At 32.2% G+C, this 26,676-nt stretch overlaps 3 protein-coding genes and 1 non-coding gene across 7 annotated transcripts; 3 read left to right on the top strand and 1 right to left on the bottom strand.

Moving 5' to 3' along the window:
• The first annotated feature begins 257 nt into the window (after positions 1 to 257).
• LOC130982371 (transcription factor MYC2-like) lies at positions 258 to 2,875 on the top strand. The gene has a single exon (XM_057906352.1). The coding sequence runs from the start codon at positions 428 to 430 to the stop codon at positions 2,447 to 2,449; it is 2,022 nt and encodes a 673-aa protein (XP_057762335.1). The 5' UTR covers positions 258 to 427; the 3' UTR covers positions 2,450 to 2,875.
• Positions 2,876 to 12,910: 10,035 nt separating this feature from the next.
• On the bottom strand, positions 12,911 to 15,813 carry LOC130979745 (uncharacterized). Of its 4 annotated transcripts, none has more exons than XM_057903275.1 (3): positions 15,728 to 15,804; positions 13,755 to 13,883; positions 12,911 to 13,657 (listed from the first exon to the last, which is right to left on the bottom strand). In XM_057903275.1, the coding sequence occupies exon 3, from the start codon at positions 13,632 to 13,634 to the stop codon at positions 13,089 to 13,091; it is 546 nt and encodes a 181-aa protein (XP_057759258.1). In that variant the 5' UTR covers positions 13,635 to 13,657; positions 13,755 to 13,883; positions 15,728 to 15,804; the 3' UTR covers positions 12,911 to 13,088. The 4 variants fall into 4 exon arrangements, with proteins under 4 accessions (XP_057759258.1, XP_057759257.1, XP_057759255.1 ...); XM_057903274.1 differs by having other exon boundaries at positions 12,911 to 13,654; XM_057903272.1 differs by lacking the exon at positions 13,755 to 13,883 and having other exon boundaries at positions 12,911 to 13,654; positions 15,728 to 15,813.
• Positions 15,814 to 15,904: 91 nt separating this feature from the next.
• TRNAM-CAU (transfer RNA methionine (anticodon CAU)) lies at positions 15,905 to 15,990 on the top strand. The gene is given in 2 exon segments: positions 15,905 to 15,942; positions 15,955 to 15,990. It is a non-coding gene; the product is annotated as a tRNA-Met (tRNA).
• A 2,962-nt stretch (positions 15,991 to 18,952) lies between these two features.
• LOC130982130 (protein HAIKU1-like) lies at positions 18,953 to 20,799 on the top strand. Its single transcript, XM_057905999.1, has one exon. It carries the CDS (start codon positions 19,351 to 19,353, stop codon positions 20,350 to 20,352), a length of 1,002 nt encoding a protein of 333 aa, XP_057761982.1. The 5' UTR covers positions 18,953 to 19,350; the 3' UTR covers positions 20,353 to 20,799.
• The last annotated feature ends 5,877 nt before the right edge of the window (positions 20,800 to 26,676 follow it).

Below are 26,676 nucleotides of genomic sequence, written 5' to 3'. Positions count from 1 at the left end.
CAGGTGATTAAGAAAATAGAAATGAAGGGTCGAAAAGAGTAAGGTACATGATAAACCAAAAAAAATAGATAACATGGTAAGGAGTAAGATTGCAAGAGGGCGAGGCCGAATCCGATCCTGCGGGTAAATCGGCCCGCGAGTAGCAAGGACAGTTGCACCCCATTTCCTGGAAGCCTAGTTACTCTTTACTCACTCACTCACTCGCTCTCAAATTCAACCCAAATGCACTCCAAATAAATCCCGAACCCAAATGCATCCCCCACCATTCTCAAATTCAGACACATACTCGGGCTGTCCTTCTCTCTCTCTCTATCTCTATCTCTCTGTCTCTCTCGCATCTTCACTCACACTGCAACCTTCTCCCCTTCTCTATCTTCAATAATCCAAACAAAGATAATAAATACAGAATTTGCTGAATGGGCAGAGAATGAACCTCTGGACAGACGACAACTCCTCCGTTATGGAGGCCTTCATGACCTCCTCCGACCTCTCTTCCCTCTGGCCTCCGCCACCTCCTCCCCCTCAATCCGCCTCCTCTGCCGCCGTATTTAATCAGGATACCCTCCAGCAGCGCCTCCAGGCTCTCATCGAAGGGGCTAGGGAGAGCTGGACATATGCTATTTTCTGGCAGTCTTCCTATGACTACCCCTCCTCCGCCTCCACCGCCGTCCTCGGCTGGGGCGACGGCTATTACAAGGGCGATGAAGACAAGGGAAAGGCCAAATCCACCAAAACCACCACCCCCGCCGAGCAGGATCACCGTAAAAAGGTCCTCCGCGAGCTCAATTCCCTGATTTCCGGCTCCGCTGCCGCCCCCTCCGACGATGTCGAAGAGGAAGTCACCGACACCGAGTGGTTCTTCCTAGTCTCCATGACGCAGTCCTTTGTAAGCGGGACGGGGCTCCCCGGCCAGGCTTTCTACCACTCGAGCCCGGTCTGGCTTACAGGCCCGGACAGACTCGCCGGTTCGTCGTGCGAGCGGGCCAGACAAGGCCAGGTATTCGGGCTCCAAACCCTGGTTTGCATACCTTCCTCAAACGGGGTGGTTGAGCTTGGCTCCACGGAGATGATCTTCCAAAATCCCGATCTGATGAACAAGGTTAGGATTCTCTTCAATTTCAATAGCAACAGCATCGACGTGGGCTCATCGTGGCCGTTAACCGGCAGCACAACTACCACAGCCGCCGATCAAGGTGAGAACGATCCTTCTTCATTATGGCTTAACGATTCTGAAATTAGGGATTCTGTTACCACCGTTACTACCGTCACAACGACCACTCCTGCCTCGGTTATTTCCGTTAACCCTGGTTCGAGCGCCTTGGCAGAAACCCCAAGCTCCGTTCACTTGCCGAATAATAACAACAACACGCACGCTGGTGGCGCGTCTCAATCGCAGAACCGGAGCTTCTTCTCAAGAGAGTTAAACTTTTCGGAGTTTGGATTTGACGGTAGTAACGCCGTCAAAACGGGGAACGGTCAGCATCACTCCCTCAAGCCGGAATCTGGTGAGATTCTGAGCTTCGGCGAGAGCAAGAGGAGCTCGTATGGCGGAGGTGGAGGCGGAGGCGGAGGCGGAGGAGGTGGAAACGCGAACTTCTTCTCCGGCCAGTCGCAGTTCGTTGCCGCAGCCGAGGACAACAACGGGAAAAAGAGGAAGTCGCCGAATTCGAGAGGAAGCAACAACGACGACGGCATGCTCTCCTTCACATCCGGTGTGATTCTTCCGCCGTCGAACATGAAATCCAGTGGCGGAGGCGGTGATTCCGACCACTCAGACCTGGAGGCCTCGGTGGTGAAGGAGAACGAAAGCAGCAGAGTGGTGGAGCCGGAGAAGCGGCCAAGAAAAAGAGGGCGGAAGCCGGCGAATGGCAGAGAGGAACCGTTGAACCACGTGGAAGCGGAGAGGCAGAGAAGGGAGAAGCTCAACCAGCGATTCTACGCCCTCCGTGCCGTAGTTCCAAACGTTTCAAAGATGGACAAAGCTTCACTCCTTGGCGACGCCATTTCCTACATCACAGAGCTCAAATCAAAGCTTCAAACCCTCGAATCAGACAAAGATGGCTTAGAGAAGCAGCTTGATTCACTGAAGAAGGATCTTGATAAGGTCAAAAAGGAAGCTTCTTCAGCTCCTCCTCCTCTTCCAGACAAGGAACTAAGGATGTCCTCCAACAACCTTGTAGGTGGTGGGAAGCTTATTGATTTGGATATAGACGTGAAGATAATTGGCTGGGATGCAATGATAAGAATCCAATGCAGCAAGAAGAACCACCCTGCCGCGAGATTGATGGCAGCCCTGATGGAGCTGGACTTGGACGTCCACCACGCCAGCGTGTCTGTGGTGAATGATTTGATGATACAACAGGCAACAGTGAAGATGGGTAGCCGGTTTTACACGCAGGAGCAGCTCCGGTCGGCGCTAACATCCAAAGTTGGTGGTGATGTACGGTAGATTTTCTCCACAAAATGTGAGGAATCATCATGTGTTTGGTGGTGCTCCTGAATGTGTGTGATGTCATTCACTTGCTCCTGGTCTTTGTGGTGGGCTCTGGGATATTTTAAGGCCTTCCCGGTAGCAATCTCTGTATGATATAAGTTCTACTTCTTTTGTAACTCTTTTGGGGTTTCTTCTTTCGTAGCTTAGTATCTGAGTTTTGAGGTAGTTTGATTTGGGAAGCTGGATGTATCACTAGAACTAGCTAGCTAGGGACGAGGACACTTTTTTTCAAAATCAAATCTGTGGGCAACAATAGGTGTAGCGTTGATGAAGTAATTAGTTAAGAAATAGGATATTTTTGTGTTCATATATTGTCTATCTAGATTACATTATGTATATATGCTTTTAATAAAGTGAACCTCATAAAATTTCTGAGTTGTATTGTGGTTTTGTTACTATTATTGTTCTTCTTCAGCTTGCTTATCAGTTCTGTGATTCATTGCTGGTTTTATTGTGCACTATGCAACCTTTTTGAACACTACTATGGCTCAACCAATCATCATCAGATAAAACCTTGCTGCAGGTGTTTTTGCTTCGTTTTGGCTTCCTTTGAACTACACGAGAAAATTTTGGTCTTTTGTGATGAGTTGATCTTGACGTTGGGAACCTCAAATTTTTGGCTTCTTGAGTTGATGGCTTTTTTTTTAGCCATGTGAAAAATGCATGTGTCAGCAGAAAATCTTTATATATATACGCTTAGTAGTGGTGAAAATGGTTTAAACAATGTGTTATGTGCTGGTTAACTGTTATTACTTTGATCTAGAGTAAACGCTTGAAGCAACACATACCAACTTTATTCTATACACCTTGCTTATATTTTGCACAAGGTAAAGTCAATTCCCTGTTAGGGTACTGTGCTAATTCTGACAATGAACAATGTCTACCGACATGCATGTTATTGTTAGGATTAAGGGTGAAAAAAGGGTGTTCTTTGGAATCCTAACTTTAGTCCAAAGTTGGTTGTGTATGAGCCACTGGCAGTTTCACCGTTAGAATTTAGAAAAGGACCCAAAAGGGTGCTTCTTTCTCTTTCAGCTTGGGGTGAAATTATAACATTGAATTGGAGGCTGGCTTTCATGGGTTTCCTAATTCCTATCTGTTTCTGTAATTTTAAATGGTCATAATAAATGTTTTACCATTAGATGCATTTCCAATCCTATCTGTTTCTGTTAATTACTAGTACTATTTTAAATTGACATAAATATGACACCCTTGTTTGGCTTTTAGCAAGGGTATGTACATATATGGACAAAGAATTAAATTCATTTATTGTTTGGATTTGGTTCTTATAGCATTCATAAGTTTTTTACTGAATTTGCAAATGGTTTTAAACAGCTTTCCTAGTAAATCATGTGGATACACATAGTATTAGTGGTGAGCTGTAAAATCAACTTTTGTGAAGCTGCTTTGCTTAATGTTGTGGCAAAGGCAGAGGGTGTTACTATTTAAACACTAAGTTATGTTTGGAGTGGGAGGATGGTGCATGGCCACAATAATAATAATGGAAGGTGTAGCCTTACAGCTGTGAGAAAAAATCAGACGCAGCATGCATGACCCAATACTGAGTGATTCAGTGATCCATCTGGACACGGAATGAATGAAATTATCAATTCATGTACGTTGACTTGTATCATCAAAATTGTGCAGTTAGAGGAGCTTGGCTGCTTGCCCCCGGTACTGTTACAAAAAATAGTGCAATTAAATATCTTTTAAATATTATTTTTTATTTAGTTTTTAGAAAAAAGAAAAAAGAAAAAATAAATAATTTTTTTATTTTTTATTAATTTATATGTAAAAGTAGATATTTAAATTAATTAAATAATAATAAATCTTTAAAAAGGCTTACTAAAAGTTGAAAGTTAAAGGATAATTAATAGTTTTGTAAACCAAGTTGGGTTGATCTAGTGGTTAGCTCACTAGTCCGCTTAAGCAAGTGTCGGGGGTTAACAAAAAAAAAAATAGTTTTGTAAAAAATTTCATACTAAAAAGTAAAGAGCAATGTTATGAAAATCAAATTTAAAGATTTCATAGAGGTTTAAGTTTAACAGTAAATGTAATAAAATAATATAGTTATAAACAAAATATATATTATTATTATTTTTTTAAATTTATTATTTTGAATTGATTAACTATGGTTTGACTAATTTACTAATTTTTTTAATCTTTTTTTTATTTTAATTAGTTTGCTTAATAATTGAGTTTTATTTTAAATCAAATTGGTTTGGGAGATGGTTTTTGATTAACTTGATAATTTAACTGATTTGGTTTGATTTTCAAAATCATAATAAAGAGTCTACGAAGAATATACTAATTAATTATTGTATGTTGATACGTATTTAGTATTTATGAAAAATGTTATTATAGTATTTGTTCCAGAGTTTACCTAAAATTGGATGATTGGGCTCGAATAAAAGACCCAAACGTTGGAGGAGGGTTGTTTTTGACTTGTCCACGTTTGGGAGCTGCTATCCGAGTTGTACGAATGCGTTTTAATAGGTGGGGGTGGTACCTGCAAGACACTCCTATACTTAAGTCAGCAAGGTGTTAAGCTAGTTTTGAGTATTGGAACTTAAAGGTACATAAGTGTGTCAGGGTATTTATAGGAGATGAGCCAATAACCACTATTGAAGTTGTTTCACTTCTCATGGTGTATAACCGTCCATTTATCTTAGAGTTGTTGAGATCTCCCCTCTAGAAGTGGGTGAGAGATTCTGAGAGGCAGTTACTCACTTAATTAAGTTTGAACTGCCTGTTTCGAGCTATTCCAACCTCTTAGAAGAGGTTGGATGTGTGGGCGAGGCCATTCTCTTTGATTGAGCCTTTTAACTTTATTGGGCATAGCTTATATTTTGGGGCATGGTATGAACAGTGCTCCTACTCGAGTCTAATCTCTTTACTATGAGTTAGATTCGAGTATTGATAGAACTCGGAGATACTTAGGTCGATATTTTCTTCCCAAGTCGAAAAGCCGATGTGATTTAGATTTTAAGACCGACGTGATTTCAATTTATCAACCATCGGGTCTGTTTAGCTTTTTGCATTTACACGTGGAGAGCGGTTGCATTGGTAACAACGCATTCTTTTAATGAGTGAGCTGTTTTACAATAATGCCCCTGGCATCTTATAAATTTCGTTCCCTCCTTTCTCTTTCTTTTTTTTTGTCCTCTCTTCGAAACTGCTTTCCTTTCTTACTCAGACCCGTTGGCTTTCGTTCGTTGGTGCTTCACAGCGTTCACTTTTTTGCTATTGGGATTCCCTCCTTCTTTACTTCTTTGAGAAGGTTAGTTCTTCCTGGTTTGCATTTTTCTTCGTTTTTCCAGTATTTTTTGTTCTTATTAGGTATACTGTATGCTTGAGAGGGAGATTTGGGTAGTTCTCTGTGGTACCTTTATTGTTCTCAGTAGGAGACTTTCGTCGTCCCTCTTTCTTTTTCCATGATTGTCCGACCTTTCCATGAGATATCTATCTAGCCGACCTTCTCTAACCAGTTTTTCTATCACATTTTTAAGGTCGTAGCAATCTTTTGTGGAATGCATGTACAGTTTTAATAGGTGGGGGTGGTACATGTAAGACACTCCAATGCTTAAGTCAGTAAGGTGTTAAGCAGGTTTAGAGTATTAGAACTTAAAGGTACTTGAGTGTGTCATGTTATTTATAGGAGATGAGCTAATAACCACCGTTGAAGTTGTTCCACTTCTGATGGTGGATAACCGTCCCTTTATCTTAGAGTTGTTGAAATCTTCTCTCTAAAAATGGGTGAGAGATTTTGGGAGACAGTTACTCACTTACATATGAGGTGTCTGTTTAAGCTATTCTCTTTGATAGGACCTTTTAATTTTACTGGGTCTGGCTTATATTTTGAATAAGGGTATGAACAGTATCATAACAAAATTTAATTATTTATTTTGTTATGATGTTTTATATTATTATATATTAGATTTGATTATTTTTATAGATAATTATTTTGTATGAGACATATATATATGAAATAAAATATATAAATAGGAACCTACAGTTTTTTCTGAAAGAAAAATGTGAGTTTGATCTTGATGTTTCAAACAGAAGTAAAACGAAAAAAACGAGGGGTCCTTATTGACTTAAGAGTGAACAAATTGTACTAAGGTATCAATTTTTTAATCCATCACTGTAGTCTATCTATCTGGAACATAGTGATTAATTAACTGATTATGATTAATTATTTTCATAACCATGATAGGCAGCCAAAGGAAAACGATTGGATTATATACCAAATTCAAATGTGTGCAGATAACTTAAAGAGTAGTGATGTCCCCACACAGAACAATATAAATAAATTATATATTAGAAATTAAGAAGGAACAGAACTATATAGTAAAGTAGCAACGAATAGAATTTAGATACGCGTAGTTATCATCACTAGGGAGATGATTGATCATTGATCCCAATCACTCTTCAGTAAAATATTAACAACATGTTTATCCCACGATTCTTGATCTGTAAATTAATGATTATTGTGATTTGTGAAGATTATTTATTATAGAGATAAGTTAAATTAATAAAATCCCATGCTGATGCAAAAGATGGCTTGTATATTTAGAAAACTTTGGGAGCGCTTCATTTTTCTTTCCTGATTGAGACATAAAAAATTTATATGATTTGTGTATCTTATTTATTTATATCCAAGCTTCGCATATTTTAATGCATGTTTATGTTTATTTGGATGTGGTCCATTTCTCGTTTTCTTCCATATTTGTAAGAAGAACCTTAGACCTGTATTGTGTATATGCAAAACATAGGATTATGGTTATTAAGTCAAATTTTTCTTTAACAAAAGTCTTACTTACCCAGCAAACAATTATAGCGAGGTACACGAGTTAATAGTCGTCCCCAACTAGTATTTATATATAAACAATGTTATATAATCAGTATAATTTATTATTTTTGGTCAACTAACTAGCAATTAGCCAGTCTAAAAATATAGTATTAATCTGTTGAACAAAAGATATTGAATTATTTAACTAAAAGCATTAATATATATATATATTTCTGGCCTTGAGTTTTTTCATTGAAGATATTAAAATTTCTAAAAATGAAGACTTTATATATATATATATATATATATATATATATATTTTCTTGAACGAAATGCATTTTCAAAAATATAAAAATAGTTGGATATATAGGAATTGATCCTAAATTAAAGAAGTGGACCACAAAGAAGATGCTGCCATAAGCAGCGCACTTAATTAAATTCTTGGAGGAGTGTAAAATAGTCACTAATTTTTGTAGGATTTAGATTCTTTAAAATTTAAATTTTACTTTAGAGAATAAAGTGTAATCTTCTATATTTGAATAATTTTTTTTTATATTTATTCTTAGTTTCACCTATAAAATTAATTATGAAAAATCACACTTTATTCTCTAAAGTAAAATTCAAACTTTAGACGATTTAAATTCATTTTTATAATTTATAGTCATCAATAATCATTAATAATATTTTTAATAATATAAAATTTCATCAAATAGTATGAAATTATTTTTTTTTTTATTAATTACATAATGATCAGAATTTAATAAAATTATTGATCCTAAATTTTTCTAAATCCTTGCCTTTAAGCCTTTAAGCCTTTAAGGCTTTAACAACAACCAAAGAAAATCCACATCGACATGATTTTTTATTTTTATGATTTTTTTTTATAAGGGAATAGTGACATCCAACAAGACGACAAGAAAAAAATATATAATCTTTATTATTATTATTTTCTTATTCTTATAATGAATAACCTTCCAAGGGCCCGATAATGACCCATTATTGAAAGTGATTAATATCTGTTTTTGTCGTACACAGTTAAGCAATTGTCTTTTTCTGAAATCGCCAAATTAAGAACACATGTTTGCAGTTGCAAATAAAGATTTTTCAGATCTAAACTATATCCATACACAATTAGACTTATTATATATAGAACTATCCATCTTGAAGATCAACCTAGTCTCGTTTATATGTAAACCCAATTGGGCTGTTTTTTGTCATTAAAATAAATAAAACATACTACAATCATACAATGGTCTTAGATCTAATTTTAAATTAACCAATGGCGATTCACGATTCTAATAAAAAATAATGAAATTAAAAGAATGCATGCGATCATCTAGTCAAAATGAAACAATTTTATAAAGCGAACATGTTTAATAAAAAAATAATAAAAAATAACAAGAATTTATTTTATTAAATATTTATTAGAACTAATAAGTATATTAAATAAAATAAGTTTGAATTTTTTTTTTTTTGTCTTTATAAAAGAGTTTGCTACAAAACATGCTAGAAACAGTGAAAGAAGGTGGAATTAAAAACTTAATTGAAGTGATATATAATTGAAGTAATTTCGTATAGTACTTATATATATTGTCATTTATTTTAATTACCTAAGTCAATGACTGTGACAAAAAGTTGTCAGGTTAATAGCATTTGGAAACATGAGATGTTACTAAATACAAGATCATAATCGGATTTCATTTTTATTTTAAGGAAGTGATTTCAAACAAAATCAATTATGACCATTTCAATCTATAAAGATTTTATAATATTGTACTAAACAGTTTACCAGACAAATCGCTGTTAATTTGTTTGGTTGTTTATCCAGGTTCATGCATTAACAACGACATATTCTAATGAGTACTATGATTCTAACGATAAAAGATTCTCAGAAAATTCCAATTGTTGTCTAAATTAGATGCTTGAGCAGAAAGTGAGATAGTTGCTTAATGCTTAATTACTTATGGTCAAACTAAAGGTACCCGGGGTTATGAAAACTATTGTAATTGTATACATCTCACATGAATCATTTGACCATTTTGCATAGAAAAATATTTATTTATTTATTTATTTATTTTTGGCTGGAAATATTATGTTTACTTCAAAGCTCACATTATATCATTTACTTCGGTATTGTTTCACCACATTGTTAGCGGCCTGATAATAATTTAAAAAAAAAACTCTTACTAAAATGCTATCTTATATAAAAAATAAAATAAAGTCCCATTAAAAAAAAATCATACCAAATAATAAAATTGTTTAAAGAAGTAAGTTATATATATATATTTATTTAGAATGGATTGAGATATTTATTTATTTATTAAGAAAACTCAAACGGCAATAAGTTATTTTACACGAGTGATAAAGAACATCCTAAAAAATATTCTTAAATAGTGAGTGGATAATAATAATAATAATAATAATACAATCAATTTTTTGTTATAATATAAAAAACAATAATAATAATAATAACGTTACTAGTTAAGTTATATATTTTTTTATGTGTTTAAATATAACCAAAATTTTCTTATAACACTTCTTTTCAATTTTCTTTTAGTACAAAACTTCAAATCCTAACAATCGATTGTCAAGCATCAAAATTAAAGTAAAATTTTTTATATTAATGGTAAGTCGATTTTATTTATATACTAAAATTGAATACTAATGACTTTTTAATATGTGAATTGTTTGTATCAAATTTAATGGTAGAACAATATTGAATCCACTTAAAATTTTTTTGAATTGAAATAAAAAATTTAAAGATTTTTTGGACTGAAATGAAACATTTAAAATATTAAAAACTAAATTAATATTTGAACTAAACGTTGGAAATTAAAATAATACTTTATCCTTTAAATAATTAGAAGAGTAAAACAGGTGTTATATTGATTGAAATGAACTCATACCTAAAAGTATTAATAGAAAAGTCAGTGAGCTTCATGCTACTTAGGAGATCAAGTTACTGAAGTCTTATCACCTTTGAGTTGTCAATACAAAACACCCATTAGATACTCTCTTTTTCATCAAGAGAGATTCAAAGCCAAGTGATACTTTTTTGCCATTGTTGGGTCAGACACATATTGGACCTTATATATGAGGCCTTTGCCAAGTAGTGCCCTATTCGAATACCGAATTCTTGGTCGATAATCAAATGAAGAGAAAATTTTAGTTTATTTTGTATAATTTTATTCGATCGATGTTCATTGAAAGTCAAGATAGTTAATAAGATAAAAGGATAAATCAATTGATATTTTACCTCTATCTCAAAGATATTATTTTTTTATATTATGAAAATAATACAATAAAAGTGTAAATAAATAAAATTTTTTTCTATGGAAAATAAATAAAATTGTAAATAAATAGAATTTTTTTATTATGTAAAGAAAGTTTTTATTATGAAAATAAATCTCAAGATGGCTCACATTGAGAATTGAAATAAATAAAAAAGAAAAAAAAGGCAGAATTATATATGTTTTTATGGGTTCTCATTGGATTAATTAGGGTTTAGACGAATAGTAATAATTAAAAAAAAAAAATTTTCCCGGACAAATGTCTACTTTTTCTTTCTGCTGTAATTTTTTGATAGTTGATACAACGGGCTACACCCTAAAATTTATTTATTTATTTATTTATTTGAAACGATACACAAATTTTCCTGTCAAAAATAGGTTGGGCTCAATAGTTTTAATATCCAGCAAATCGATCTTTAGCTCAATACTATGACAAAAAAAAAAAAAGAAACAATATAATCATATACTTGATATTTTCATAACAAAAAAAAAATACTTGATAATTGATAATAGATTTAATTAATCTGTTGGTCTTATAGTTTTGTAAAATTTTCAATTAGGTCTTTATATTTTTTTTTTTAATTGGTCCATGCACTAATTCTTTTTTCAATTAAGTCCCTCTTAATAATAATTGGCTTAATTTTATAGGGACTCAACTAAAAAAAATTGGTATAGGGACCTAAATAAAAGAAAAAAAGTGCATGAACCCAATTAAAAAAAAATTTTGGCACAAGAACTCAATTAAAAAAAAAAGTATAAGGATCCAATTAAAAATTTCGCGAAACTATTGGATCATTAGAGTAATTAAACCATGCACTGACCATATTGTAAGTACCTTTTCTATTATTGCTCACCTTATATGTATATTGACTTTGCTACATACAAATATAGAACTAGGTTATTATTTATTCATTGTTACTATTTAGAGATAATAAGTTGCTAAATTGATCCATTTACATCCACAGACCTTGCTTCTTAATTTAAAAAAAGGGCAAAATAGTAATATTTTGTTCAAAATAAATAGTAATGCATCTTATTAAGTGAATGAAAGATAAGAATATAACACAAAATAATAAGCTGATAAGCCATATTTGACAAAAATAACTCCTTTTAGAATGTACATAGATTGTAGAAGATAACCAAAAGAAATGAATGGCTTAGCTATGTTCAAGGGAACTTTCTAGTGCACAAATTATGCTAAAAACAAACCACCAGCTGGATCTGACAAAACAAAAATCCACATTTTAGTTTTTGCAACAGATTATGTGTCATTCCACTTCATACCCTTTGGAGTATAGTCTAAATTATAAAAAGACATTCCCAACCCAACATTATCCGCAGCAACCTTAGCAAACATTGGGTTACTTGGGACACAAGAAACAACATCATGAGTCTAAATTGCCTTACATGCAGGTGCAGCCATGTCCTTGAAAGGTCAGATTCCTATAATGAATTGTTCACCAGAAAGGTTGATAGAAGCTTGTTCAAATGCGAGACGACCCTGAAAGGCGGTGCTCTGTCTAAGATCAAGGCAGAACACCGCCGTGTTCAGAGCGCTGGAGATGTTCCTTCGTCTCCAGGCTCCGAGCCAAGATTGGTTCGGAGCAGTGGGGTGAGGAGAGACTGGAATCTTGAGAATCTGGTTGTTGATAATTAAGATGGAAAGAATGGGAAAAGTGTACAGATCTGGGAAAAAGATAGTGTATATGATTATGGTATGGAGTTTGAAAGCTGCTGCTGCAATATGAGAGCGCTTTTTTAGCACCATGTTGCAACAAGTTACAGCCTTTTTTTTTCTTTTACTTCTTTATGTAATTCATTGTTCAATTTGTAGATTTCTTTGATACCTGTACCTTTGATTTATAAATGTGAAATTGTTATGGCTTTTAAGATATATATGAGAAAGGTTTGTATATGATGAGAAATGGCAGAAGGTTTAATTAACATTTATGAGGTTGATATATTGTTTATTGTAACACATTGCTGCTCAATAAAAAGAAGCTTTAATTATCTTGTAAGTTTCTGTAGTTTAAGCCAATTTTTTTAAGTATTTACATTAAAATTAATAACAAAAAATTGGAATCCAATACTTAAAAGATGAACCAATTTCTTCCGTGATTACATAATTGTTGAAAAGACGAACCCTATACACTCCCCCTCTAGTCCTTCCGTGATTACACTAATTTCTTCCAAAAAGAAATTAGGTAACAGAGGTCCATGTAATTTAGAATAATAAAAGGGAGTCATAATTTTTTTTTTCTTCCAAATCTCAAATCTCAAAGAAAGTCAATCTAGTTTGCCCTTGAAATTACAGCACAAGAACCTTCATATTAATTGAATATAAGAAGAGAGTTCCATCCATGATGGCTAGTTGCTTATAACATCATAACCTGCCAAAATGTAACAGGCTATCCAGCAATCTTTACATTATACAATACTGTATTATACAACAGAAAAATTCAACAGGGAAAACTGATAAATTCTTTTCGGGTAAACAAGAATTAAAAATACACTAACTTTTCTTTCTTCTAGCTTCTGCTTTCCAATCTCTTCTACCCAGCAAGCCTCTATTAGGAGTTTCATTATTCACAACAACAGAAGATCCAAACTGAACTTCCCTCTCTAGCATGGATTCTGTCTTATTCCCAACAGCTAAACATGCAACCTCAGGAACACTAGTTAATGTTGAAGAATGATCAATTGATCCATTTGTATCTTGGTGCTTCAGAAGATGAACCCGCCGTGCATCCTTTTTCCAATCCCGTTTGCAATATATGCGGGTCATGAAGTTGTTGTGGTTCTCCTTTGGTTGAGTCACAAAGCTGTTGTGATTCCCATTTGGTTGTAGCTCTACTTGCACTGCTGGAGTCTCTTGTACAACAAAAGGCTTCTTGGTTTCGGCTTCTAGACGCTTGCGAGCCCTGTATCTTCGTTGCCTCTCTCGATTTTTCAGACGTTGAGTCATTAAGTCGCTACGCCCTCTAGAGCGTGCTCTTTGCTCAATGGACTTCATTATGGAATTATCTTGTTTTCCAGAGACACTTTGCATGTTTTCCATTTTCAGTGTAGAGATAGCATCTGCTGTAATCAAGATAAAAAATGATAGGATCAGCAAATCGTTTCCATGGCATTCCTGCCTTGATTCAAGCATCTCATGTTTCACATTAGAACATGTTACCTTTCAAGACTATTAAATCCCTTTAGGCTTTAGTAACTTCTCCAATATCACCATTGATCACGTTATTATTTAACCAACGAAACAACATTTTAGTAGAGTGAATCGAAAATAATTACTTCAAAAAATTGCCTGCCCAAATTTTCAATGAATACATGTTATTTAAGTGCAAGAAATATATCTAACCACTTGGTTTTATTATATACATTGGTCATATAAACATAGAATAAGCACAAACAAAAACAATCATGAATACAAACTCCATGTGTTGTAACATCTGCCCCCACTCAATTCGAACGTTGAGCCTTATTGAATTAACCAAAAAAAGCCTCCACTTGTTCAAAAATGCAAAATTATGAAGTCCATGATGGAAAAAAACAAAAAAGAGGGAGGCTATTCTCATATCTTTTGCTTATCTTTCAGTCCTCTTTATAAAAATTCAATCAGTGGCCTTTCTGCTTCAGACAATACATTCCTTAGGGTGTGTATGCTTGTAAGTAAGATTTAAGAGAAGAGAGGGAAGAAGGCTTATACTTCCCCCAACAATTTCCATCTAATTACTTCTAGAGTTCACTCAAAGTGGAGATTTCATAACCCCACATCAGTCTATTTTAAACTCCCAAACAAGTGCCATGTTAATCCCTAATATAATTCATCTTACCCTTAACCTTACCTCTCCTTTCCTCATAAGTCCCAAACACACTTCATGTCTTATTAATAACAGAGAAAAAGAATCATGCAATTTGTACTTACACTTCTGAATGATCTGAAATTTTAATTAAGAGAATTTTATGAGCTCATGGAAGCATAGCAGAGGAATAAGAAAAAATAAAGCAGTGCAAGTGCAGTTGGGTGAATGTCTGAGTTAGAAGAGTATCTCAAATTTACAACAACTAGAAAACATGGACCAGCAGAAGAGAGATTGTAAACTACAACAGCTCTAGCATGGCATGAACAAAGTGAAAAGAGTATCAAAACAAAGATATCATATAGAATACATGTTCTGGAAAATGCAAATCCCTCTTAAGTTGTCTCACAAACAATGATGGGCTAAATGTGTCCTGATAATGTACTCTCTCATTTCCATTTTTGTTTATTACCTCAAAATTTTGGTAAATCTTTGGAATGCACCATTGATCCCACTCATTAATTTGGATCGTTAATCAAGAACTTTGGATGCAATTAGCCAATTATGGAAAGTTGAAATATTCCACTCAACCAATCTTATCCTCAGAGGATTCAATACAATTAAAATGCACATCCCATGTGCCAACAAAACAAGTAAACAAATGCAAGCTACATAACTGCTAATTTCCCTAAGCCCCCAAAACCTTGATAAGCTCTATGAAATTTTCGATTTTTGGTTGATAAAGTCTGTCTATGAATTTGCTTTTGGGGTAAATTAACTAAACTAAAGGCAAAGCCTGCTGGGTGGTTGAATTTCAGGTGTCACTTCCTATTGAGTTGTGAAAACACTCGTTTGGACAGCTTTTAGATATCTTTAGTAAAATGTAATTAGCACCCATTTCAATGATCAGCAGGTTAATTATAATTACTGCAAAGCCCGGATCATAAACAACAGAAAGGAGGGTGTGAAGTGTGAACTACAGACATCTATAATGTAGCACGCTGAAGGAACAAATCAGCAATATTTTTGCATAGGAAAATAATTAGCATCTCCTTTAACAAGGAATTGACTTTAGAAAGATAGACTAAGAAATCAAGCTAAAGTTCGGAACTTCAATGAAATAAGGGGTTAATAATGAGTTAGAACAATATAGCAATCAAACCACAGAAAATTTTGAACACAAGAGGGTGTAACATGAAAGGGTTCCTGTCATATCCTGAAATCAGTGTTTGGGGGGGAGAATAGAGTGGGGAATAGTGTTGATAAATTTTTTTTTTAACTGAAAAGGTTTGAATTTTAAGTGTTTGAGAAAATGACAGAACAGAAAGGGAATTTCAGTTGGGTATACCTTGGTGGCAGCAGATCCGAACTTGTAGCGTTGTCCCTCAGATTGTCACAGAGAGAGAGAGAGAGAAACGATGTGCGGTTTACTCTTGATGTCGACGACAACAAGGGTTGTTCCTACAACAGAAACAGCATATGATTTATGTTATATTTAAAATTCTTGTGTAACAAATAATCAAATGGGGTGGTGGCGCAGTTGGCTAGCGCGTAGGTCTCATAGCTATCTGAGTGATCCTGAGGTCGAGAGTTCGAGCCTCTCTCACCCCAATCATTTTTATATTATGTTTGTATCTATCTATCCCTAATAATACTACGTTTTGGCAATATTAGTCCTTTTATATGATGTTTAATAACCACTTCTTTTTATCGTATATCATCATCATTAGTTTTTAATTTTTTTTTTTGTAAAAATGAATTCTTAACATATTTATTCGACCATTTAAAATTATTATGTTACAATAAAACTAGCATGATCAAAATTCATAATCTCATAAACTATTCTAAAAAGTTAAAAGTATTATTTAGTTTTTAATATTTTGGTAAATTCTTAATTTCATTTTTAATTTTAAAATATTATATTTATTTTTGTCTCAAATAAATATTTGATTCTATTTTTATTCTCTAATCAAAACTAAATTTTTTTTGTAAAATATTAAATTTTTTCTATTATTATCTTCTTAAAAAATTTTTAAATTTATTAATCCCAGGACAATCCATCAAATGATTGAAAAATATATTTAAAAAAAGAAACATATCTCTACTCATGAATATGATTGAACGAATTTGATCTTAATTTTTTATACCATTTTGATTTTCTGTTTATTCCAATTCTAATATGTGTTTTTCTTTTTTTTTTTATATATTCCTCAAACAAAATCACTTGAATCTTTATTGAACCTGAAGAGTAATTTTTTTGGATAAATATTATAAGATAATTTTGGTTATTAGTTCTTATTAAATTCTAAATACTAAATAAAATAGAATATTATTGATTTTATTCTCATTAAGGTCAAAATCAATAAATCATTTTGATGTATTCCTTTTATTATTTAATCTAATAGTAAAATTACCTTCTATATGTCAAGATATAAATCGCGCACATATATATATTCCGACGAAATAGAATAAGAAAATAGTATTTTTTAACATTTTTTTATATTTTTTGTTATTTTTATTTTTAAATTACTACAACTAGTATTATGGCTACTACAATTATGATTTTTATTGATATTTATAATAAAATCATAATAAAACATAATATTTTTAAGAAATAAATAATTTTGACTACAAAATTAAAATCACAAAAATAAAAAAATTTCAAATAAAAATAAGAGATTTAAAACCTTAAAAATAAAATTATGATTTCGTCCAAACTTTAAGAATTTGGCTGTTTCAAGTTACCAAAAAAAAGAAAAAAAATTAATTGTAAATTCTAAGAGTTAAAATAGTAAAAAGAATGAGGAAAAAAAAAGTTAGATATATATTAATTAAATAATATTATAAATTAAAATTTTAATTTATTATTTTATAATATCATTTTTTGTTCTTTTTTATTCTTCGGTAATTATTTATTGACTATTCTCATGTTTATACTTATCTTCACATAATATTTTATGTACATGTTGATTAACATAAGATTTTTGAATTTTTTTTAATTATTTTTAAAGTGTTATTCACTTTTAAGTTTAACTAAAATTAATAATTTAATATAAATTAATAAATTATTTTATTATATTAATTAAAATTATGATGTCATTGTTATTATTTCTCCGTTCAACTAATTATAATAATACAAAATTTTTTTTTTGAAATTTTAGAAAATATGAATGCAATGATCTTTGAATTACATGGCTTATAATTTAAAGATGGTTTTTTAAATGTTTATTGATTGAAACTTAAAAAAATATTGTACAAATATTACATAAATTTTTACCGTGTGTATATAGAGTTTTCTTCTTCATAAACAGTGGCAAGTAACAAAAGTTTATGCATACAAATATATCTTCATAAACCGTGCCTAGTTATAGTAATTTATGTTCAAAAACCTTTTTTCATAAATTGCTGTAACTTCCAATGATTTATGATCAAACAACTCTTTTCATAAACCGTGGTAGTTACCACGGTTTATATATAATCCTCTAAACGTGGTATGTTATCACGGATGACATAAAACAATAACACGCAAATAAAGGATTCTCAATTGTTGCATTTGAGTAAAAAAATTTTTCATTCATTTTATTTATGTAAATTGCCCTAAATTTTTTTTGTTTTTGTTGTATCTCTCAAGATACTTAGTTATATGTATAAATAACTAATTTGTTGCGGATCACAATTTTATTTAAAAATTTGTCATTGTTCAATAAATTACTATATACACAATTTACTTAAACAAACTAATAAGTTAACTACCAAACAAATTCAACTTGTTTTTAAATACTTAGCCTTTCATGCAATAAAAGTTAACACCTTTGATTAAAAAAAAAAAAAACGAATTGAAAACTTATTCTATATCTTTACCCACTCTAAAAATGATAAAATAAAATAGGGCATTAGCCCACGGGAAATAGGTCAACATATGTTGATGGAGTGGACATCCAAATAAAAATAGACTAACATAAAATTATTATAATTTCTTATCACAGAGGCATGAGAATTGGTTTTTCTAAAAAAAAAAAGCGTTGTTAAGTCCTAATCGTGGCGCTTAACAGTGGTGACCCAGGAAGGAGTAGTTTATTGGAAAATGGGAATCCGCCCCCAAAAAATTGTCAATTCAAGTCCCACCACCGCCATCAGCATGGACCCTAATCCAATGGCAGCTGCTGACTAAAAACCTGTTCTTTTCTTCTCATTAATTCATTTGATTTATTCATTTCCCCAATTCACCACTTTACCCAACTTGTTTCTCTTCTCTTCCCCCAAACTTGATTTAGGGTTTGGGTATTCGCCCCCGCCACCCCCCTCCCACCTTCTTTCCACACTCAACGACTTCGTCGCAGTTCCTCAATACCCTTTTCGATTCCCTCAGAAGTCGTAGTCCCTGCAGCTCAAAGTTTCAATTTTTCTCAATCCCCTTTCCGGGTCTTCTCCTTTTCAGAAACCCTAAGTTCCCATTATTGATTTATTTCGTGTTGGATATCTTGGATTGTTGATCTGATCGGCTTGCATTCGTGTTGAGGAGAATTCTTTCGGATTGTTCGATTGGCGAATTCTGGTGGAGCTGGGATAAAAAGGGTATGTTTTCTGCTTCTTATCTCGGCTCTAGGGTTAATTTCGGTGGTGTTGCTGGGATTGACCTTTATGTTGCCTCTGTGAAAAGGAGTCGTAGTTGAATTAAGATTCAAATCAGAAAAATTATGCATGTTTGGTTTTTGAGTTAGGATTTGCTTTGATTTCAATATTCAAGGATGCTTATATTTCAGCTCAAGCTTGGTTTGTTGAGGTAGTGTATTGGAATTGTTTAAGTTTAGGAGGTTCCTTAGGTTGGTTTGTGACATAGTTTGTGTTTTTGTTCGAATTTTGAATTGTTGGGTGTACTTTGGAAGTTTAAGAATTGTGTTGTGTTTCTGGAAGGGAAAAACAAGTGATAAATTTTTCTATTGGAGTGTGTTTTGGGGTTTGTATCTACAAATGGATAACTCCAAAAACAGGATTAATGATAGTTTGGGTGTGAATAAGATTGGGAAAAATATAAGAAAGAGCCCTTTACACCAGCCCAATTTTGGAAATAATGCTGCTAGACAACAGCCACAGCCTCAGGTTTACAACATAAGCAAGAATGATTTTCGCGACATTGTTCAGCAGCTTACTGGATCGCCATCACAAGAACCTCCACTTAGGCCTCCACCAAACAATCCACCAAAACCGCAGAGTATGCGACTGCAGAAAATTAGGCCTCCCCCATTAGGACCAATTGCTCGGCCTCGCCACCCTCCACCAATGCCAGCTCCCACAGCCCCTCCTCCAATTCCTTATAGTAGTGCCATGCCTAGACCACCTCAGTTTGGACAGCCGTCACGCTCCCCTTTGCAACCATTTACACCAGTTGATATATGGACTAACACAGCTGAGAGTCCTATCTCGGCTTACATGCGTTACCTTCAAACTTCAATAATGGATCCTGGTCCAAGGGGTAATCAAGTTCACCCTCAACCGTATCGACACCCACAACTGCCTCCACTCCCTCAACCACAAGTATCGGGAAATGGTCGGCCTCCACCACCTTCATCCGGTTTGCTTCCTAATCCTCCCATGCCAGTGGTTCCTTCTCCAAGATTAAATGGTCCTGTTCCACCAACAAATGCCACTAACCCTCCAGTGCCTAGCTTTCCTTCTCCACATCCACAAGCAAATGGACCTCCGCTTCTACCTTCTCCAACCTCACAATTCCTCCTGCCTTCTCCAACCGGTTTCCTAAATTTGCTATCACCTCCCCCTCGGTCTCCTTATCTACCTCTGTCGCCAGGAATTCAGTTTCCATCTCCTCTTACACCCAATTTTCCTTTCTCACCAATGGCACAATCTGGGATTTTAGGTCCTGGTCCTCAACCTCCACCTTCTCCAGGTTTTATGTATCCGTTATCTCCTTCAGGATTTTTCCCCATTGCAAGTCCTAGGTGGAGAGATTACTAGCTTCTCATTTTGTGTTTAAATGTTTTATTGGGATGCGTCCTTCTAACTGGACTGAACTTAGTCTTGTTCATTGCCACGCAATGTACAATCAAGTTGTAAGAGCACTTTTTGGCTTTTTGTAGTGTTAATTTCACATTCCTTTGTTCATAACCAATGGCTGCAATCCTTTTACTTTGACAAGCGTTACATTAGGTAAAATATTGAACATCAGACAACTCAATCGGACAGTTGGATGGGAGCTGTAAGATGGAAGACTAATCTGTAACATGAAGGGAATAGGATTACAGTAAATATCTATGATGTAGATTAGGTCATGTTCTTTTGTAATATAATGGATTACACCTTAAAGTGCATAGTGAATTTAATGTTAAGTTTATATAGAAGTTGTTTTAAATACTTGTCTTAGTGTATTATCATATAAATGATAATTGCTTTGGCATTTTTCTATATTTCTTATCAGAACTGGTTCCCTATCTTTATTCACTGGCTTTTTTTCCAGAAAATCTTTATTTAGTGGCTATTTTCAAAGATTTCCTCAGGTGCCTGTTCTGCTGGATATAGCCGTAAAAGGTTCGGATTTTTTATTTGGGCTGTGTTTATTTCTAATAGATTATACCTTATTGCTGCAACTAGCACATTCCTTTCAGTGATTAGGTTATGTTGATCATTTTTGGTATGGTCTGAAAAAGTTTAAACCGATTTGATTGCATCACTGATCTTGGCCTGTATTTTCTCCAATTTTTTATTTCTAGCATGGAGAAAGACACAATTCTGATATTGCTGACTTACATTTTTTCTTTACATAAATTGGTGGTTGCATGTGTGATTTTTTTTTTTTTTTTGTGTGAATAATTAGTTGTCTGCACTTTCACAAGATACTTGTGATTTGTTTTATATATTTACTGAGGAGTCTTTGACCCAAATCCTCTAAATTGTGTCGCAGAAGGGTTCCTTTGATTTATGTTATAATGATAATGATGCCTGTCTGACCAAAGGAAGGTTCTTGTATTGCTATGAACTTTTCTTAGAAGTTAGAATGTCTCAAAATTGAAGTTTAATAATTGTTGTTTATATATATATATATATATATATATATATATATATATATATATATACACACACGATGCAAGTGTACATTCAGAAATCAAAAGAAAAAATGCACTCAATCTATATGACCTTAAGGTGGCGAAAAAAAAATATAAGATATATTGGAATGCTTAAAAATTGAAGTTATTTTGATCATTTTTATTTGAATAATCGTTTTTTAAAATAATCAATTATGTGAAAATCAATTTATGTTTGAAATATTAGCCGAAAAGTGATTTTAAGATGATGTATGAGTAAATTATCATTTTTACTCATAAATACTTAGCAAGCTCAAAAGTTTACTTACAAATAAACAAAATTGACTTTGTGCACATGAATCAAACTAAACTTAAAATATATAGTCAGTTGGTGATGACGAAAGACGACTTAACAACAATATATATGATTTTTTTTTGGTGACTTACAATATATATGATTTATGAACGAAGGTGTGTGACGGTTTTGTTTTGACGATAAAAAATAGAGAAAAAGTAAAAGCTATTCATCTTCATGTAAAAGATAAATTTAATTATTTTTAATTATTTTTAAACAAATTATTTAGCAATAATTTTCATGTAAGTTTTTATTAATAATTAATCAGTGTTAATGCTTCTCAAGAAGTTAAATAATAGTTAAACTTTGAAAGAGTTAAATAAGTTTTTATTTTTTTTATAAAATATGCATAATGTTGACAAAAACCGAAAATGTATATTTTAGTCAATCATATATTTATCTTATTGAAATAACGTAATTATAAAAATTTAAAAATATTTATATGAATTTTGTTTTTATGTAATATTAGAAAAATAAAAAAAATTAATGAATTTTAAAAATATTAATGATTAGTGTTCTTTAATTTCAGGTATTAAAATGAGTTATAAATAAAAATTCAAAGATCAATTTGAATTATTTATAATAATAATGTATTAGTGATACTTGGGTAAACTATGTTATAAGTTATAACACGTGACAATATGTATATGTTAATATGTCATTAAGACTGTGTTTGTTTATTATCTTTTAAATATATGGACATAAATACATAAAAAGACATATACACAAAGATATACAAATTTTTTATTGTGTTTGGTAATACTGGACAAGACACACCAGTATAAATTAAATATCAACTTTACCCGTATATTATCACCAATAAGATAAAGATAAGAGTAAATTACTAAGGATAAAAGAGTAAATATTTATATCTTATTTAACGTGTCTTAGTGTCTTATCTTTTTTGAAGGACAATTGGAATTACTATCTTGTATTTTATGTATGTTTGTTTGTCACCGTATTCTTCAAAAATTCGTGTTTCAACAAACAAATGGTTGACGTGTACCACCGTGTCTATGTATTAGTGTTTGTGTCCATCAAACAAACGCAGCATGAGGCCCGTTTGGTTCATGTCCGTGTCCACTAGAGACATGGACACAGTGGTACGTATATACCGTTTATTTGTTGAGACACAAAATTTTAATGAACATAGTTACACACAGATATACATAAATGATATGTATTTAGTGTATTTTTTTAATTTGTGACATTGAAACACAAATTTTTTTAATTCTATCCCTGATTATCTTTTAAAATTTCAATTTTATCCTTTACCTTAACCCTCATTGCTCTCCCTCTTCTTCTCTAGTTCATTCTACCTTCGTACCTCCATTTTATCTCTGCCTTATCCTTCCATCATTGTCGCCGCCATCACTACTGGTGTCGCCATTGTCTCCCTTCTTTGTCTGCCTCTCCTCCTCTCTTCTGCATTTTCTCTCTTCCTCCGCCGTTGCGTCCCATCTCTCTCTCAACATTGTTGTCGTCAACATCGTCGTGCCGCCTCCCTCTTGCTCTCTGCCATCACCATCGTCGTCATGCCACCTCCAGATTTGCCTTGACCCGCCTTTCTTCTCCGTCGTTCGTGCTGACGCCTTTGTTACCTCGCCTTACCTTCAGATCTACCTTTACCCGTCTTTCTTTCTCTTTAGCTCACACCGACGCCTCTGTCGCCTCTCTCTGCATATAGATCTATTTTCACTGTCTCTATATCTATTTTTCAGATTGTGCTTGCTTTCTGTATTTTTTTGTTGTCCATTATTCTTTCTCATCAGATATATTATGTTCAAGTTTCTTTTTTTTTTGTCTGAATTCCTGTTTTAATTTTTATATATATAAAAAATTTATTAATTTGATTATTGGATTAAAGGTTTTTATGATAGTTCATAGTTATTTAGATTGAAGTTGAAAAATTAATGGCAGATTAATGTGTCTTGTACATCATTACCAACCATAATTAAAAAAAAAATTATTTATTGTGTCTATATCTTATTGTGTATTTGTATTTTTGTCTGTATTAAAAAAACATTATTCAAACACTGCCTAAGAAGTACTTTATCACTTCATTCTATGTGATCAAACACGTGACACTAATAATTTACATAATATGCCATATTAGTATAATATTAACGAAAATTATTCGAGGAATTAACATGAGTTATAAAGTGAAAATTTAATGTCCAAATTGGGTTAAAATTAAGCTGAAGAATAAAAATGGAATGAAATAAAATATTTAAAATAAAAATAAAATATTTTTAAGATTAAAAATAAAATTAAAATTTAACTAAAATGTTAAGAATTAAAATAATAGTTTATCAATAAATAAATGGCACACCAAAACTTTTTTTTTTTTGGTTCAAGTGGATTGGACAGCCCAATCCTAAACATTACACCCATGTTTCACACACACACACAACACACTCACACACACTACCATGATATTATGGGTTTTTAAACCAACAACTAGCCTCAACTGGAATTAGAATTCGGATGCAGCATTGTAAGAGGCAGTTAAACCGTCTGTGCTGGGCCTCGGCTGCTATGGCACACCAAAACTTGACTGTAGTGAAATTGATTGCCATAGAGAGTGATGCAATAATTAGAATCTCAACAAAATTCCTAATAAAAAGGAGTGGTCAATTTAATCATTTTGGGCCATGCATATATTCATTTGATTGGCCTATTGGGGAGGCCTATGGTTGCAAATTGAAATTGTGGCCACTACTTTTCCCAACAGTACGCACAAGAGCCAATAATAAAGAACTAAACCAAATCAAAAGAAATGAAAATGCTTCACAATAATTTGGACTATAAATAAAAGATTCTTTTGACACAAAGCATTTGAAGCATTTCTCACCTCTAATAAAGCTAGTGTTTGTAGCTTCTATTCCTTCTTCATTCTTTGTCCCTCTCCATTTTCAAGTGTTTGCACTTTTTCAATCTCTTTAGTACCAACTTGGCAACTTGTATTGCTGTGTCGCTTTCTTCAACCTTTCTTATTATTGTGCGGTTTAGTGCTCTGCACGTGCTATGTTTACTACTTGCAATTGCAATTTTGGCCTATCAAAAACACATCATAACAATAATAATGACATTACACATTTATAATATAATTGCAACAACTAAATGGTTTAGTGTATGTATGGTTACGTTATTTAAATTATGTTTGCATTGGGACATATCCCATCAATCCAAACCAAGAAAACTTCAAGAGAACCACATGTTTTTATTTCCACTGTATTTTGTCCCTCACTTGTCTTTATTTCTCTTATGCATCAACGAGCAGCCTACAATCATATTACATTAATACTAAAAATTAGTCACTAATTAATCAATTTGTACAATGTGTATAACGGAGGTTTATGGAGTATTAGAGATATAACCATTAATGTTACTTTTTTCCATCAGTTGAAACTTTTGGGATGAATGGTATTATAACATGGTATTAGAGCGCTAGATTCGAAAGGTCAAGAATATGATCATTGGTGAACCCCAAAATCAATTTAATCTTTTAGGAAGATGTTTATTATCCCTAGTACTCTGATGGTTATTCTAGATAGTATGGGGGATGTTCATTTTGTAACCCAATAGTCCATTGTACAAATAATCTATTGTCTCCCTAGCGGGATCCATATAAAAATATATTATGTTATGTAATAATAGTTTAGTATTCTTGTATCTGATTAATTTAATTTAATTTATATATAAAATAAAATTTCGAATATACATAAACACAAAATAATTAATCTAGTAAATGATAACTTATATGAGCGTTTATTATATATATGTACAATATACTTTATATAAACAGTAAGAATAATTTGGAAAATGTTAAAGGACCGATACTTTTAGTGCAAACAAAAAAACAAAAAAGAAAAACTAGTCACCTAATAATCTTTTTCTAACGAGTAACGATAAATTTAAGTTGTTAGATCTTGTATTAATTGAAGGCTAATATAATGTTTTTTATGGAAGAATAATTATGTGATATCTTAGTAAATTTTAATTATGTATATCATATATAATATATATGTGAAAGGTAATGAAAAAATATTATTTTTCTGTTAATTAAGTAAAGATTAGTCAATTATTTATTTTTTTAACAAAAAATATTAATCTGTTAATATTTTTTATTTTTTTAAATAAATGATAATTTCTACATACACATTTGTTATATATAATGAGGATATGAAAGAGAGTTGATATACAAGTTTTTTTTTTTCCTAAAGAATCATTTTTATCATATATAATCTATAGAAAAATATTTATCAATTTTAAGAGTTGAATTTATGATCTTTTAATTTTAATATAATATACTTGTACTCTCAATTAATTAATTTTAAATTTGTTCATTATTAAATATATTTAATTTATAAAAATATAAATTAATTAATCCATTAATGCTTATTATATATATATATATATAGAAGGGTTTATATAATTAATCTCCTCCAACATGCGGCCATGATTTAAAGCTACATAGCAATCACATGATCATTGTCAAGGGATGATCAACCAAAGCCCCACTTCAATCCATCCTCACTTATCCAAATATACAAAAGTTTTTCTAGCTGAACAATTTTTTAATTAACAATCAATTAATAAAGTAATAAATGGGACAAAAAGCTAAGAGAGAAAAAAAATAGAAATTTAAAGAAAAATGTGAAATATTAATCAATTATTGATTGAAAAACTAATTCGATCCCCTTTTTTCTTCTACAACGTTATATACAAACATCATATATATTATTGACAAAATTAAATTACACCAAACATTAAAAAAATGTGTATATTATGAAATCTTAATTAATTACAAGTGAAAAATACACAACTTTTTACTTTTAATTTGGTGTCCATATATATTATTCTAATATATTTATGTTACAATACTTTTAGTGATTATGATAT

The sequence above is a fragment of the Arachis stenosperma genome, chromosome 5 (genome assembly GCF_014773155.1).
Source record: "Arachis stenosperma cultivar V10309 chromosome 5, arast.V10309.gnm1.PFL2, whole genome shotgun sequence".
Lineage (NCBI taxonomy): Eukaryota > Viridiplantae > Streptophyta > Magnoliopsida > Fabales > Fabaceae > Arachis > Arachis stenosperma.
Note: the sequence above shows the minus strand (reverse complement) of the source record. Positions and strands in the feature narration are given on the sequence as shown.